Genomic DNA, 15,735 nt, shown 5'->3' on the forward strand with positions numbered 1-15,735 from the left:
ACCCTGGCGATAAGGTCTGAGTCGAAGAAATGCTTCTTTCCTGGCAAGAATTGCCCCTTTATACTGTAGGGCTCGTTTGTGTATTGTATGACATCACACCACATCATCGGCTGAGGACTGTGTGATGTCATCATATCTCCATATATGGAGACATAAGTTGCTCATGCCCAAATATGGGCTGGTGAGGTCAGACTTAGTGTGATGCGTAGGTTATCTCCATATATGGAGATTCAACTTCAATGAGTAACCATGGCAAACTGTCAACTGCCCGTATGTCTTGAGCGCAATTGAGAGCCTTCGTTACACCCCTAAAAACCAGTAGCCTACTTGTTATATGTACTGTGCAGTGTACATGCATGGATATGTATTCATTATCTGGGTTATTCTATGTGTACTGTGCAGTGTACATGCATGGATATGTATTCATTATCTGGGTTATTCTATGTGTACTGTGCAGTGTGCATGCATGGATATGTATTCATTATCGCGGTTAGGCAGGCAGTGGACCTAAAGAAGAAAAACATTAAAAAGATGTATTTGAAGCTTTATAAACCATGTGATCCTGTATGCTAGCACACTTTATAAACCATGTGATCCTGTATGCTAGTACACTTTATAAACCATGTGATCCTGTATGCTAGTACACTTTATAAACCATGTGATCCTGTATACTAGTACACTTTATAAACCATGTGATCCTGCTAGTACACTTTATAAACCATGTGATCCTGTATGCTAGTACACTTTATAAACCATGTGATCCTGTATGCTAGTACACTTTATAAACCATGTGATCCTGTATACTAGTACACTTTATAAACCATGTGATCCTGTATGCTAGTACACTTTATAAACCATGTGATCCTGTATACTAGTACACTTTATAAACCATGTGATCCTGTATACTAGTACACTTTATAAACCATGTGATCCTGTATGCTAGTACACTTTATAAACCATGTGATCCTGTATGCTAGTACACTTTATAAACCATGTGATCCTGCTAGTACACTTTATAAACCATGTGATCATGTATGCTAGTACACTTTATAAACCATGTGATCCTGCTAGTACTTTATAAACCATGTGATCCTGTATACTAGTACACTTTATAAACCATGTGATCCTGTATACTAGTACACTTTATAAACCATGTGATCCTGTATGCTAGTACACTTTATAAACCATGTGATCCTGTATGCTAGTACACTTTATAAACCATGTGATCCTGTATACTAGTACACTTTATAAACCATGTGATCCTGTATGCTAGTACACTTTATAAACCATGTGATCCTGTATGCTAGTACACTTTATAAACCATGTGATCCTGTATACTAGTACACTTTATAAACCATGTGATCCTGTATACTAGTACACTTTATAAACCATGTGATCCTGTATGCTAGTACACTTTATAAACCATGTGATCCTGTATGCTAGTACACTTTATAAACCATGTGATCCTGTATACTAGTACACTTTATAAACCATGTGATCCTGTATACTAGTACACTTTATAAACCATGTGATCCTGTATGCTAGTACACTTTATAAACCATGTGATCCTGTATGCTAGTACACTTTATAAACCATGTGATCCTGTATGCTAGTACACTTTATAAACCATGTGATCCTGTATGCTAGTACACTTTATAAACCATGTGATCCTGCTAGTACACTTTATAAACCATGTGATCCTGTATACTAGTACACTTTATAAACCATGTGATCCTGCTAGTACACTTTATAAACCATGTGATCCTGTATGCTAGTGCCCTGTTGGAATCTGCCATCTTTTTTCTCTTGTCTTTACTAGCGTAGCTTTACTAGCGTAGCTTTACTAGCGTAGCTCAGGCTGACGATGGGTCCTGTGAAGGTGTAGACCAGGGTGTGAAGGTTTAGACCAGGGTGTGAAGGTTTAGACCAGGGTTAGGTGTGAAGGTGTAGACCAGGATTAGGTGTGAACAATAAAGATAAAAAATCGTGGAATGATTAAAACCTGTCAATATTCACATAATGTTCCGTCAGCATTTTATTATGAAAAACAGAAAAGCCCAGGTTGTACGTGGCAAGCTTTTAAAGATTTTAACAAACACAATATGTTTAATCAACATTCACGGCAGAGCAGGTGGTTCCACTATCACTAACCACTTGATCATCTAAGCTTGCAGATCTGCTATTTTCTCAGATCTATAAGCTTGGAGATCTGCTATTTTCTAGAATTTAACAAAGGCTCAATTTATAGAAAACCAAAAAGAAATAACATTTTGGGGTGAAATCCTCCTTTGAGAGCGGTGGTGAATGATGTTGTAGCGCCCTCCAGAGGCTGGGAGTTTAACAGCATCATTCATTAACCACTTCAACCCCAGAATGCTTATCGTGGAGAAAGCTTTCACAGAGACGAGTAGTGAGTGTGTAGATCTGCTATTTTATTGTATATCTACAATTGTAATCTGTTATTTTCTGCAAAAGCTTTCCCCATGGAAACAGAAAAGACCCTAGTACAGAGCCCTGAGGGATTCCCCTATAGACTGCTTCTATGGACGGTGTTCTAGAGCTCCCCTAGTGGACACCTGTCGCCACTGCTGCAGCATAAACAGCAGCCAGTGGTGGAGTAGAAGTAAAAGTATAAACACTCCAGTAAAGTAACAATACTCAGAGTTGTACTTAAAGGAGTAGTTCACCACTTTTCAACCTATGTTCATATAATTGGTCCTCACTCAAAAATAGCTTTTTTTTTATTTTTTATTTTTCTCAGAGGAGGGCTGTGGGCAGGTCAGAATCCCATCATCTTGTGACATCATCGATTGCCAATCCAGTTTATAGAAGTGGAAGCCATTGTTCTCGCGATAATCAAAAATATTGATTACATTTTGTGGAAAATGATGATGTCACAAGACGATGGATTCTGAACTTCCCACAGCTCTCCTAGGAGACTTGGACTGAGTAGGAAAAAATTGTGATGTTTTATCATGAACATTAGTGAGGACCTATTATATGAAGACAGGTTGAAAAGTGTTGAACTACTCCTTTAAGTACTGCAGTACTTGAGTAAATGTAGGCTACAAGTTACTTTATGCTGCTGTTTACAACGCAGCAGTGGCAGCAGCGCCCTCTACTGGAAAACCGTCTGTAAACTGGATCTTAAACATCATTAATGGTCCTTTGGCGCCCCCTATAGACTGGATCTTAAACATCATTAATGGTCCTTTGGCGCCCCCTATAGACTGGATCTTAAACATCATTAACGGTCCTTTGGCGCCCCCTATAGACTGGATCTTAAACATCATTAATGGTCCTTTGGCGCCCCCTATAGACTGGATCTTAAACATCATTAACGGTCCTTTGGCGCCCCCTATAGACTGGATCTTAAACATCATTAATGGTCCTTTGGCGCCCCCTTGAGGCTGGATCGCTGCGTCTTGCTCTCTTTCTGGCCCATCAGACGGTAGAGTTTCTTCTTCTGCTCTTTCATTCGGCCCTCTTTCTCCACTTCCTGTTTGTCCTTCTGCGACAGGAAGTCCTTGTGTTTGGCGCGCTGCGCCGCGTTGTTCTTCTTCTTCCTGTGACCGTGGAGCGTGGCCAGAGCGTCCAGCAGTGCTGCCACCTGCAGGACAACACAGGGAATTACACCCAGCAACAATGTTTTCTTTTCAGGGGAGACGCGGTCATTTATTGTCGTCTAGATGTGTGCGTGCGCCTACATGTGCACATGGTGGTCTAGATGTGTGCGTGCGCCTACATGTGCACATGGTGGTCTAGATGTGTGCGTGGGCCTACATGTGCACATGGTCGTCTAGATGTGTGCGTGGGCCTACATGTGCACATGGTCGTCTAGATGTGTGCGTGGGCCTACATGTGCACATGGTCGTCTAGATGTGTGCGTGCGCCTACATGTGCACATGGTCGTCTAGATGTGTGCGTGGGCCTACATGTGCACATGGTCGTCTAGATGTGTGCGTGGGCCTACATGTGCACATGGTCGTCTAGATGTGTGCGTGGGCCTACATGTGCACATGGTCGTCTAGATGTGTGCGTGCGCCTACATGTGCACATGGGCGTCTAGATGTGTGCGTGCGCCTACATGTGCACATGGTCGTCTAGATGTGTGCGTGCGCCTACATGTGCACATGGTCGTCTAGATGTGTGCGTGGGCCTACATGTGCACATGGTCGTCTAGATGTGTGCGTGGGCCTACATGTGCACATGGTCGTCTAGATGTGTGCGTGGGCCTACATGTGCACATGGTCGTCTAGATGTGTGCGTGGGCCTACATGTGCACATGGGCGTCTAGATGTGTGCGTGCGCCTACATGTGCACATGGGCGTCTAGATGTGTGCGTGCGCCTACATGTGCACATGGTCGTCTAGATGTGTGCGTGGGCCTACATGTGCACATGGTCGTCTAGATGTGTGCGTGCGCCTACATGTGCACATGGTCGTCTAGATGTGTGCGTGGGCCTACATGTGCACATGGGCGTCTAGATGTGTGCGTGGGCCTACATGTGCACATGGGCGTCTAGATGTGTGCGTGGGCCTACATGTGCACATGGTCGTCTAGATGTGTGCGTGCGCCTACATGTGCACATGGTCGTCTAGATGTGTGCGTGGGCCTACATGTGCACATGGTGGTCTAGATGTGTGCGTGGGCCTACATGTGCACATGGTGGTCTAGATGTGTGCGTGCGCCTACATGTGCACATGGTGGTCTAGATGTGTGCGTGGGCCTACATGTGCACATGGTCGTCTAGATGTGTGCGTGCGCCTACATGTGCACATGGTCGTCTAGATGTGTGCGTGGGCCTACATGTGCACATGGTCGTCTAGATGTGTGCGTGGGCCTACATGTGCACATGGTGGTCTAGATGTGTGCGTGCGCCTACATGTGCACATGGTCGTCTAGATGTGTGCGTGCGCCTACATGTGCACATGGGCGTCTAGATGTGTGCGTGCGCCTACATGTGCACATGGTCGTCTAGATGTGTGCGTGGGCCTACATGTGCACATGGTCGTCTAGATGTGTGCGTGCGCCTACATGTGCACATGGTCGTCTAGATGTGTGCGTGGGCCTACATGTGCACATGGTCGTCTAGATGTGTGCGTGGGCCTACATGTGCACATGGTCGTCTAGATGTGTGCGTGGGCCTACATGTGCACATGGTCGTCTAGATGTGTGCGTGCGCCTACATGTGCACATGGTGGTCGTCTAGATGTGTGCGTGGGCCTACATGTGCACATGGTCGTCTAGATGTGTGCGTGCGCCTACATGTGCACATGGTCGTCTAGATGTGTGCGTGCGCCTACATGTGCACATGGTGGTCTAGATGTGTGCGTGCGCCTACATGTGCACATGGTCGTCTAGATGTGTGCGTGCGCCTACATGTGCACATGGTCGTCTAGATGTGTGCGTGCGCCTACATGTGCACATGGTCGTCTAGATGTGTGCGTGGGCCTACATGTGCACATGGTCGTCTAGATGTGTGCGTGGGCCTACATGTGCACATGGGCTGCGCTGCAGTAGAGAAACTAAACGTTTGCTTTGAAGGAATCTCAAACAGATCCTACCACAGTAATGGAGCCATGTATGACAACGCACATTCACCTACAGTCATCGCAGGAAATCTAGTTGTTAAAGTATCAATATGAATGGAAATCTAGTTGTTAAAGTATCAATATGAATGGAAATCTAGTTGTTAAAGTATCCATATGAATGGAAATCTAGTTGTTAAAGTATCCATATGAATGGAAATCTAGTTGTTAAAGTATCCATATGAATGGAAATCTAGTTGTTAAAGTATCCATATGAATGGAAATCTAGTTGTTAAAGTATCCATATGAATGGAAATCTAGTTGTTAAAGTATCCATATGAACGGAAATCTAGTTGTTAAAGTATCCATATGAATGGAAATCTAGTTGTTAAAGTATTAATATGAATGGAAATCTAGTTGTTAAAGTATCAATATGAATGGAAATCTAGTTGTTAAAGTATCAATATGAACGGAAATCTAGTTGTTAAAGTATCAATATGAACGGAAATCTAGTTGTTAAAGTATCCATATGAATGGAAATCTAGTTGTTAAAGTATTAATATGAACGGAAATCTAGTTGTTAAAGTATCCATATGAATGGAAATCTAGTTGTTAAAGTATCCATATGAACGGGGTGCTTGCTTGTAGGGATGGGTATCGAGAAGCGGTTCTTGTTGAGAACCGGTTCTCAACAAGAACCGCTTCTAGTTGAGAACCGGTTCCCCGTGGATCGATTCCTTGGAATCGTTAGCCAAGTCCTTAAAGGGCCTACACCATGCTTTTAAAACTATATTTTTTGCATAAATATATGCTCAAAATTGAGTCTTAGACAGGTTTTAACCCTCAACAAACACTCTGACCATTCCTTTTGTTTGTTCTAGCTCTACTATAATGAGGCTCTCCAGCTGCAATACCAAAACGGCCTCTGTTTGCTCAGGGGCGCATCTAGTGGGGGTTTTCCACTGAAAAAAAAAATGTTTTTTGGAAAAAGATTTTTTTTTGAAAAAAAAAAATGTTTTTTTTTTTTTAAACGGGAATCCTAGTGACGTCACTCTCGTCAACTCTCAGAACAGCACTGTTCTGAGAACCCATGGAAAGCTTTTCATCTCTGTCTGCCCAAAACCAGAGAAAGACACAATTGTCAGAAATAGGACTTTGTGAGGATAGAAGGTGCAAGTGGGACCCCAAAAAAAGGTTTTAACACTTTGCCGTCCGAAATAGAATGGGGGTTGGTAGATTAGCCGTGAAATTTCTATTATTGTATTGTGATCGAGACATAATATTATGTTTATAAACAAGAGCCCGCAGCCCCTCCATCTTGAACAGCGCTGTTGTTTTTTCTTTTTTCCCCCCCCCCAGGTCAGTAACTCACTATGATTTTCTCGATCTCCGTTGGGATAGAATGGGTGTTTTGGCCGATCATCGATCTCCCCGTGCGTTTCGCGTGCGCGATCCGTTCACGTAAATGTCCCCGCAAATAATCCATGTGTGACTGAAGAGCAGAACTGAAAAGTTTCGCTAGCATAGACCCAAGCATGGCTGCAGTAGGAGCCCGACTGTACAGACAGCAAACGGATGGGCTGGGAGTAGCCTTGGAGAAGGAGAGGCGCTGACGTCACCTCTGCTTCATGCACGGTCTGCATGAGCTATCGATGCACGAGTGGTGACTAGGGAAGGTTAGACGATCGCCGATTTTCCGATGAAAATCATTTATTCCGGTTTTAATGACAAAGTCCGGGAAAGTGCGACGTGGCTGAGACTCCTTGCTGGGAAGTACGATATACGACGGTTTTAACATGGGGGGCTGTATACCTTGTCACTCCAACAATCTGATTAGAGTAGGACAGTAGGCTATCTGATTAGAGTAGGACAGTAGAAGTCAGTCTCAATCACACACTGCGTTTTGGGAATTGAGTCTGAAACCGGGGACGGAGATTCTACTTCGCCGGGGGCGGGGTAAAGCCTATTGACGTCACACACATACAAACACACATACACACACACACACACCCACGCGACGGCGACGTGGCGTGACATTGCAAAAATACGTTATTTCTCATAACATATTGTATGTCTGCATGTTTACGTTAGTGCAAAATGGTATTAAAACGTGATAAAACGGCACTATTGCATAGTTTATTAAAATAATACGAGTCGAGTCTGACTCCGCCATGACAGTTTTCACGGACCAATCAGAGTCCACTAGACTCTCACGTGGGCAGAGGACACCAATCAGAGTCCACGAGCGAGTCTCACGTGAGCTCAATAGCTCTGTTTGGAGGGGGCTGGGACCGGAGCAGCCAAGCCATGTGCCCCAAGCATACAACCCTGATTGGCCCATTCAATTCGCCCGCTCTTCAGGCGGCTCGAAATAAAATAAAATGGGACCGGTTTCAGTCCACACTACAAACCACCCACCAGCAGGGGGTGGTGATGTGCGGACTGAAGTGTCAGGCTACTTGTCACTCCAATCTGATTAGAGTAGGACAGTAGGCTGTCTCCAATCTGATTAGAGTAGGACAGGTCTCTGGAGGTTAAACTAGTATCTTTATGGTTAAATCAGTACCTTTCTCTCATGGGGTTCTCTGATGACAGAGGGTTATGGTTAGAGGTTAAACTAGTATCTTTAAGGTTAAATCAGTACCTTTCTCTCATGTGGTTCTCTTATAACAGAGGGTCTCTCCAGGTCTCTAGGGGTTAAACTAGTATCTTTAAGGTTAAATCAGTACCTTTCTCTCATGTGGTTCTCTTATAACAGAGGGTCTCTCCAGGTCTCTAGGGGTTAAACTAGTATCTCTAAAGGTTAAATCAGTACCTTTCTCTCATGTGGTTCTCTGACAGAGGGTCTCTCCAGGTCTCGGCGGGTCTTCCCTTTGGCTCGGTCCAGTTTAGGTTAGGGTTAGGGTTAAACTAGTATCTCTACAGGTTAAATCAGTACCTTTCTCTCATGTGGTTCTCTTATAACAGAGGGTCTCTCCAGGTCTCTGGAGGTTAAACTAGTATCTCTAAAGGTTAAATCAGTACCTTTCTCTCATGTGGTTCTCTTATAACAGAGGGTCTCTCCAGGTCTCGGGGGGTTAAACTAGTATCTTTATGGTTAAATCAGTACCTTTCTCTCATGAGGTTCTCTGATCACAGAGGGTCTCTCCAGGTCTCGGGGGGTCTTCCCTTTGGCTCGGTCCAGTTTAGGTTTGCTCTTGAAGGGCAGAGCTTTCTGCAGGGCTCTGGGAACGTGCAGCGGGTTGAAGTGTCTGGGGGCTCGAACCACCGGCTGGGAACGTACAGTACAGAGGTTAGCATCATGAGGTAATGTACAGTAGGGTTAGGGTTAGGGTTAGGGTTAGGGGTTAGGGTTAGGGTTAGGGGTTAGGGTTAGGGTCAGGGCTCTGGGAATGTGCAGCGGGTTGAAGTGTCTGGGGGCTCGAACCACCGGCTGGGAAAGTACAGTACAGAGCAAAGTTAGCATCCAGAGGTAACGTACGCTACAAGACAAACCAGTTAGCATTGATTGATTGATTGAAGACTTTATTGTCAGTTTGCATAGGAAAAGGTACAGTTTCATGACGGTACAGTTCACTGGTACAAGGTCAACTAAAAGGAGATCCTAGGAAAGACTACGCTTATTTCCATAGGAAACCATTGAAGTATCTCATATAACACTTAATGACAGATGAACAGAACATAGTACTATGCAGTAGATATAGTCAGTAAAACAAAAAAAAAAGAGGCTGGGCTAGGTTTGTTATTGCCAGTTGCGAACGGATGCTGCCTGTAAGTGGTTTTTCACGGCGATTTTAAAGGATGCTAGGGAACCACATTTTGGTTGTATAGCAGAAGAACAAATTTGACCCTTTGTTTGAGTTGACTCTGGGTTGAACGTGATCTGTGGCGCTGCCTCTGGTGTTGTAATTATGGACATCCTTAATGTTTATAAAGTATTTTGACAGGTACATGGGTATCTTAGTGGTGTAGTGTATCTTGTACACCAGGCCCAATGGCCCATTGCAAGTTGCTGTACTCTGTCATCTACTCTGAGCCACCCCACTCTTAACTGGTGAGTAGCGGTGAGGTGAGTCTGATAGGGAAGGTTAAGGGTTAGGGTTAGGGTTAGGCTAACCCTAACCCTAACCCTAACCCTAATTAGGGTACCGTTAATCTCCACCACCTGTTCCCTCCCCACCAGGTAAGATTGCATCCAACTCACTGCTGCGCTGTCAAGACCGATGGCTTTTAGTTTCTCAATCAGAATAGAATGATTTACAGTGTCAAATGTCATGAGGTAATGTAATGTACAGTACAGTACAGAGGTTAGCATCATGAGGTAATGTACAGTACAGAGGTTAGCATCATGAGGTAATGTATATACAGTATATTACCTTAGTCAGTTTTGGGTTTATTCCTGACACCCAGCTCATGCTTCAGTTGTCCCAGAGTTCTCATTATAACTCATATAAAGATGTAATGTGTACAGTATGTACACTATGTACAGTATGTATATACATACATATATTACCTTGTACAGAGAGTCAGTCTTAGGTTTGTTCCTAACTCCCATGTCGTGCTTCAGTTGTCCCAGAGTTCTCATTCCAGTCCAGGAGTCTTTGTGTCCGACAGGAAGTAGCAGTGATGTCACAGGGTTGTAGAGCTGAGGTACGGCCACAGGAAACCACGAGCGCAGGAATACGATGTCTGAAAAAACACACTTTAACTCATTGATTGCCAAGGCCCGAGTTTCCCGAGTTATTACAGTAGTCCCAGGCTGCCACAGTCCGAGTTTCCCGAGTTGGCAGCCATTTTGAAAAAATGCCTAAAATGTATTAGACATGATCGCAATCGCGAAATTGCATGTTTAGCCCCATAACAAACACATCTTTCAAAATGTTTGTTTTGTCTGACTTTGAATTGATTGATTGATTCATGGGTTGCATTTGTAGTCCTACACCAGCCATATTGAGGACCAACACAGGTGTTCTGATTAACATAGAACATTGGTTCTATGCCGATCAGACACATTGAACACCTGTGTTGGTCCTCAATATGGCCGGTTTAGGACTACAAATGCAACCCATTAATTGATTGAAGACTTTATTAGAAGTTTGCATAGGAAAAGGTACAGTTCACTGGTACAAGGTCTACTAAAAGGAGATCCATGAAAAGACTAAGCTTATTTCCACAGGAAACCATTAAAGTATCTCATATAACATTGAATGACAGACGAATAGAACACAGTACTATGCAGTAGATATGTAAAGAAAAAAAAATTATAGAACAAAAAAATAAGTAAGTCTAAACAAACAGTAAGTATATACAAAGAAGGGGCAGGGGAGGGTAGGGTTGGGCTAGGTTAGTTTTTTTTACCAGTTGGGAACGGCTGCTGCCTGTAAGTGGTTTTTCAGGGCAATTTTAAAGGATGCTAGTGATCCACACTCCTTTATGGCCTTCGGTAAGGCTTTTCACATTTTGGTGGTATAGCAGAAAAAAGAGTTTGACCCTTTGTTGGTTTTGACTCTGGGTTGGAAGTGATCTGTAGCGCTGCCTCTGGTGTTGTAATTATGGACATCCTTAATGTTTATAAAGTATTTTGACAGGTACTTGGGTAACATAGTGGTGTAGTGTATCTTGTACACCAGGCCCATTGCAAGTTGCTGTACTCTGTCATCTACTCTGAGCCACCCCACTCTTAACTCACTTACTGCCAATTTAAAATGCCCCTCGAGTGGCACTAGTGCCAGAAGCCTCCATAGACTCCCATGTAATTTATAGTGCACAGATCATGCACGCCCATGCACAGATCATGCACCATGTTTGTGCAGGCTGTTCACAGCTTTCAAACAAAAAAAAAAGATTGGAAATCCGTTCAGGCATTCATGATTTATCAGCCATAATGTTTTCTTCAGATGTAAACAAAAATGGCTGCCATGTTTGAAAGATGGGGTTGTATGGGGGGTGGAACATGCAAAATCGCGATTGAAATCATGTTTACTAGATTTAATTGGGTCAAAAAAAAAAAAAAAAAAAAAAAAAAAAAATCTAAGTAAAAGTCGCCCAAAGTCGCTTGGCAGGGAACTCCATAGTGAGAAAGTTGCTCTAAAAGTCGCCTGGCACTGTATGAGTTAACTGGTGAGTAGCGGTGAGGTGAGTCTGATAGGGAATGTTAAGCAGGACCATAATTAGTTTATTTTGGGCAGACAGACACACAGACATGTCCATATATGGAGTCTCACCACTCAACAGACACACACACACAGACAGACAGACATGTCCATATATGGAGTCTCACCACTCAACAGACAGACAGACAGACAGACAGACACACAGACATGTCCATATATAGACGCCTCACCACTCATCAACAGTCGGTCTTCAAACGTGGCTCTGAAAGCTCCTGGGGGCGTGGCCAATGCCTTCTTGATCTGACCTCTGACCCCTGAGACGGTCCTGACCGACGCCTCCTCGAACTTAGCGACCTCCAGGAGGGTGTTGAACATCCCCTACACCACCACCAGGGGGCGACATATAGTAACATGCCATTATAACATACCATAATAACATACCATTATAATATATAATATACCATTATAACACATTATAACTTAGCGACCTCTAGGAGGGTGTTGAACATCCCCTATAATATATATGTGTATATATATATATATATATATATATATATATATATATATATATATTATAGGGTTTAAGGTTAGGTCAGTGGTAGGGTTAGGGTTAGTGGTAGGGTTCAGGGTTCACCTTAACAAAGCAGGTGTTCTTGAAGATCTTGTACGGGTATCCAACAAGCTTCAGTTTCTTCACGATGGTCACCGACTTATCCAGGTCCAACACCACGCCTGTAGCCGCGATGCGGAAACTAGACTGAAATAAATACCATGAAAACACATTATCCATGAAAACATTATCCATTACACGGTTAACAAAACATTATCCATTACACTGTTAACAAAACATTATCCATTACACTGTTAACTAAACATTATCCATTACCCTGTTAACTAAACATTATCCATTACCCTGTTAACAAAACATTATCCATTACACTGTTAACTAAACATTATCCATTACCCTGTTAACAAAACATTATCCATTACACTGTTAACTAAACATTATCCAGGTCCAACACCACGCCTGTAGCCGCGATGCGGAAACTAGACTGAAATAAATAATACCATGAAAACACATTAATACTTACAATTACATTAGTGTATTAAATGTTTAACTGGTAGAGAATAATTACATGTGTAATTAGTAAAGAATAATTCAACTTACTTTAGCTCCTCCCACTGACTGAACAGCCAGGAATCCAGTTCCCTGAGGAGTGATGGGACCTGAAATACAATAAATGATATACATTAATAATACATGATTACATTAATACAACTACTATCTAACTACTGAGGAGTGATGGGACCTGAAATATATGATATACAATAAATTATATACATTAATAATACATGATATACATTAATACAACTACTAGTACTATCTAACTACTGAGGAGGAGTGATGGGACCTGAAATATATGATATACAATATGTACATGAATATTAATTTATAATGATATCATCACTACTACTGAAATATATGATATACAATATGTACATGAATATTAATATATAATGATATCATCACTACTACTGAAATATACCGTAATAACCGTAATATATCGGACTTCTGAGGGGGGGGGGGGGGGGGGGGGGGGTCTCAGCCGCTCGTCTTTTCCCGTACCGTGTCATTAAAACCGAAATATTTGAGGGGACATTTACGTGAACGGATCGCGCACGTGACATGATGCGTCAGCCGAATCTCCCACTCTAAGCCAATGCAGATTGAGAATTTCACTGGGAACTGGGGTGAGTAAAACAACAGGGGATCGCGGAATGGTAATGGGGGATGAAGACCACGTGATATAGCGCTGGATGTCTGGTAAATGAATGCGGTTCAGATCATAATATAATAATAGAAATTTCACGGCTAATCTACCAACAACCATTCTATTTTGGGCTGGCAAAGAGTTAATGTGTTAATATATACACACTACCTAATGATATCATCATCACTACTACTGAAATATATTATATACAATATGTACATTAATGTGTTAATATATACACACTACCTAATGATATCATCATCACTACTACTGACATATATTATATACAATATGTACATTAATGTGTTAATATATACACACTACCTAATGATATCATCATCACTACTACTGACATATATTATATACAATATGTACATTAATGTGTTAATATATACACACTACCTAATGATATCATCATCACTACTACTGAAATATATTATATACAATATGTACATTAATGTGTTAATATATACACACTACCTAATGATATCATCATCACTACTACTGAAATATATTATATACAATATGTACATTAATATTCATATACCTGGAGATATGATACACATCAACATCAATAGTACACAGTGTGTAATGACGTTCATACAATAATAAATACTGAAATACTGAAATACTGTCACATGCACGCTCCACAGTGCATGTGGTGAGGTGTGTAGAACATAGTGTGTACATTGTATTCAGTGTGTATTACAGTGCATGTGTTGGGGTGTGTAGTACATAGTGTGTACATTGTATTCAGTGTGTCTGTGTATTACCCCAGATAGAAGCTCCACAGTGCATGTGTTGAGGTGTGTAGTACATAGTGTGTACATTGTATTCAGTGTGTATTACAGTGCATGTGTTAAGGTGTGTAGTACATAGTGTGTACATTGTATTCAGTGTGTATTACAGTGCATGTGTTGTGGTGTGTAGTACATAGTGTGTACATTGTATTCAGTGTGTATTACCCCAGATAGAAGCTCCACAGTGCATGTGTTGTGGTGTGTAGTACATAGTGTGTACATTGTATTCAGTGTGTATTACCCCAGATAGAAGCTCCACAGTGCATGTGTTGAGGTGTGTAGTACATAGTGTGTACATTGTATTCAGTGTGTATTACCCCAGATAGAAGCTCCACAGTGCATGTGTTGAGGTGTGTAGTACATAGTGTGTACATTGTATTCAGTGTGTATTACCCCAGATAGAAGCTCCACAGTGCATGTGTTGAGGCGTGTAGTACATAGTGTGTACATTGTATTCAGTGTGTATTACAGTGCATGTGTTGAGGTGTGTAGTACATAGTGTGTACATTGTATTCAGTGTGTATTACCCCAGATAGAGGCTCCACAGTGCATGTGTTGAGGTGTGTAGTACATAGTGTGTACATTGTATTCAGTGTGTATTACCCCAGATAGAGGCCCCACAGTGCATGTGTTGAGGTGTGTACTTCAGAAGGCGATGTCGTCCGTTGTGATCCTGGATGAGAAAGAAAGGTGTTTAAACAATGTACACACTATGCACTACACACCTCAACTTCTGAATCCAATGTACACACTATGCACTACACACCTCAACTTCTGAATCCAATGCAAGCATTTTGTTTTGCATGAAAAACATTCCTTTCCGAGAAACGGACACCACACAACTGTGAAAAGTGATGACTCATCACTAAACCATTGTTTTATGGGGTCCGTTTTTAGCCCAAGGAATGCTTTTGTGCAAAACAAATGCTGAAAACGCCCAAAACGCCTGGACTAGATGTGGTAGAGAGGTTATTATATTACCTGGATGTGGTAGAGAGGTAGAGTCTGGAACCTCCTCCACCCTAAAGAAATCACCAGAGGGTCTCTGGTCTTCAGGATGCGACCATGCCAGCGGTGCTTCTTTAACCGCATCTGTCAGGATGACAGAAACACCCTTTTATTGTACATCTGTCTCCAGAAACACCCTTTTATTGTACATCTGTCAGGACACCACATTAAATCTCTAAAGACCCTAGGAGATGCTCTTATTGGGCCCCTCATTGATTATGGAATCCTCTTTTGGTATCGTGATGCCTCAGCTGCCTTAAAGTTAAAGCTCCAAACAGCCCAGAAGAAACTGATTAGGGTTGTGCTTGGTCTTCCTCCTCAGACCCACCTTACCGATCATCACCACGGAAGTGTGGGGTGGCTCAAAGTAGCTGACAGAGTACAGCATCTTGCAATGGGCCACAGCATCTTGCAATGGGCCTGGTGTACAAGATACACTACACCTCCAATATACCCATGTACCTGACTAAATACTGGTCTACAAGATACACTACACCACTAAGATACCCAT

At 42.5% G+C, this 15,735-nt stretch overlaps 1 protein-coding gene across 1 annotated transcript in view; it reads right to left on the bottom strand.

The window, feature by feature from the left end:
- Window positions 1-2,034: 2,034 nt before the first annotated feature.
- The window catches only part of bms1 (BMS1 ribosome biogenesis factor), a 77,298-nt gene continuing 63,597 nt past the window's right edge, over window positions 2,035-15,735 (bottom strand). Inside the window, exons 19-26 of the mRNA XM_080748050.1 lie at window positions 15,198-15,308; window positions 14,820-14,889; window positions 12,813-12,871; window positions 12,279-12,401; window positions 11,875-12,022; window positions 10,045-10,220; window positions 8,641-8,802; window positions 2,035-3,610 (exon numbers count right to left, since the gene is read on the bottom strand). Of these exons, the coding sequence (XP_080604176.1) occupies window positions 3,383-3,610; window positions 8,641-8,802; window positions 10,045-10,220; window positions 11,875-12,022; window positions 12,279-12,401; window positions 12,813-12,871; window positions 14,820-14,889; window positions 15,198-15,308 (1,077 nt within the window). The 3' untranslated portion in view covers window positions 2,035-3,382. The remainder of the gene's footprint in view (window positions 3,611-8,640; window positions 8,803-10,044; window positions 10,221-11,874; window positions 12,023-12,278; window positions 12,402-12,812; window positions 12,872-14,819; window positions 14,890-15,197; window positions 15,309-15,735) is intronic.

Source organism: Nannobrachium achirus (assembly GCF_963921795.1).
Source record: "Nannobrachium achirus genome assembly, chromosome: 18".
NCBI lineage: Eukaryota > Metazoa > Chordata > Actinopteri > Myctophiformes > Myctophidae > Nannobrachium > Nannobrachium achirus.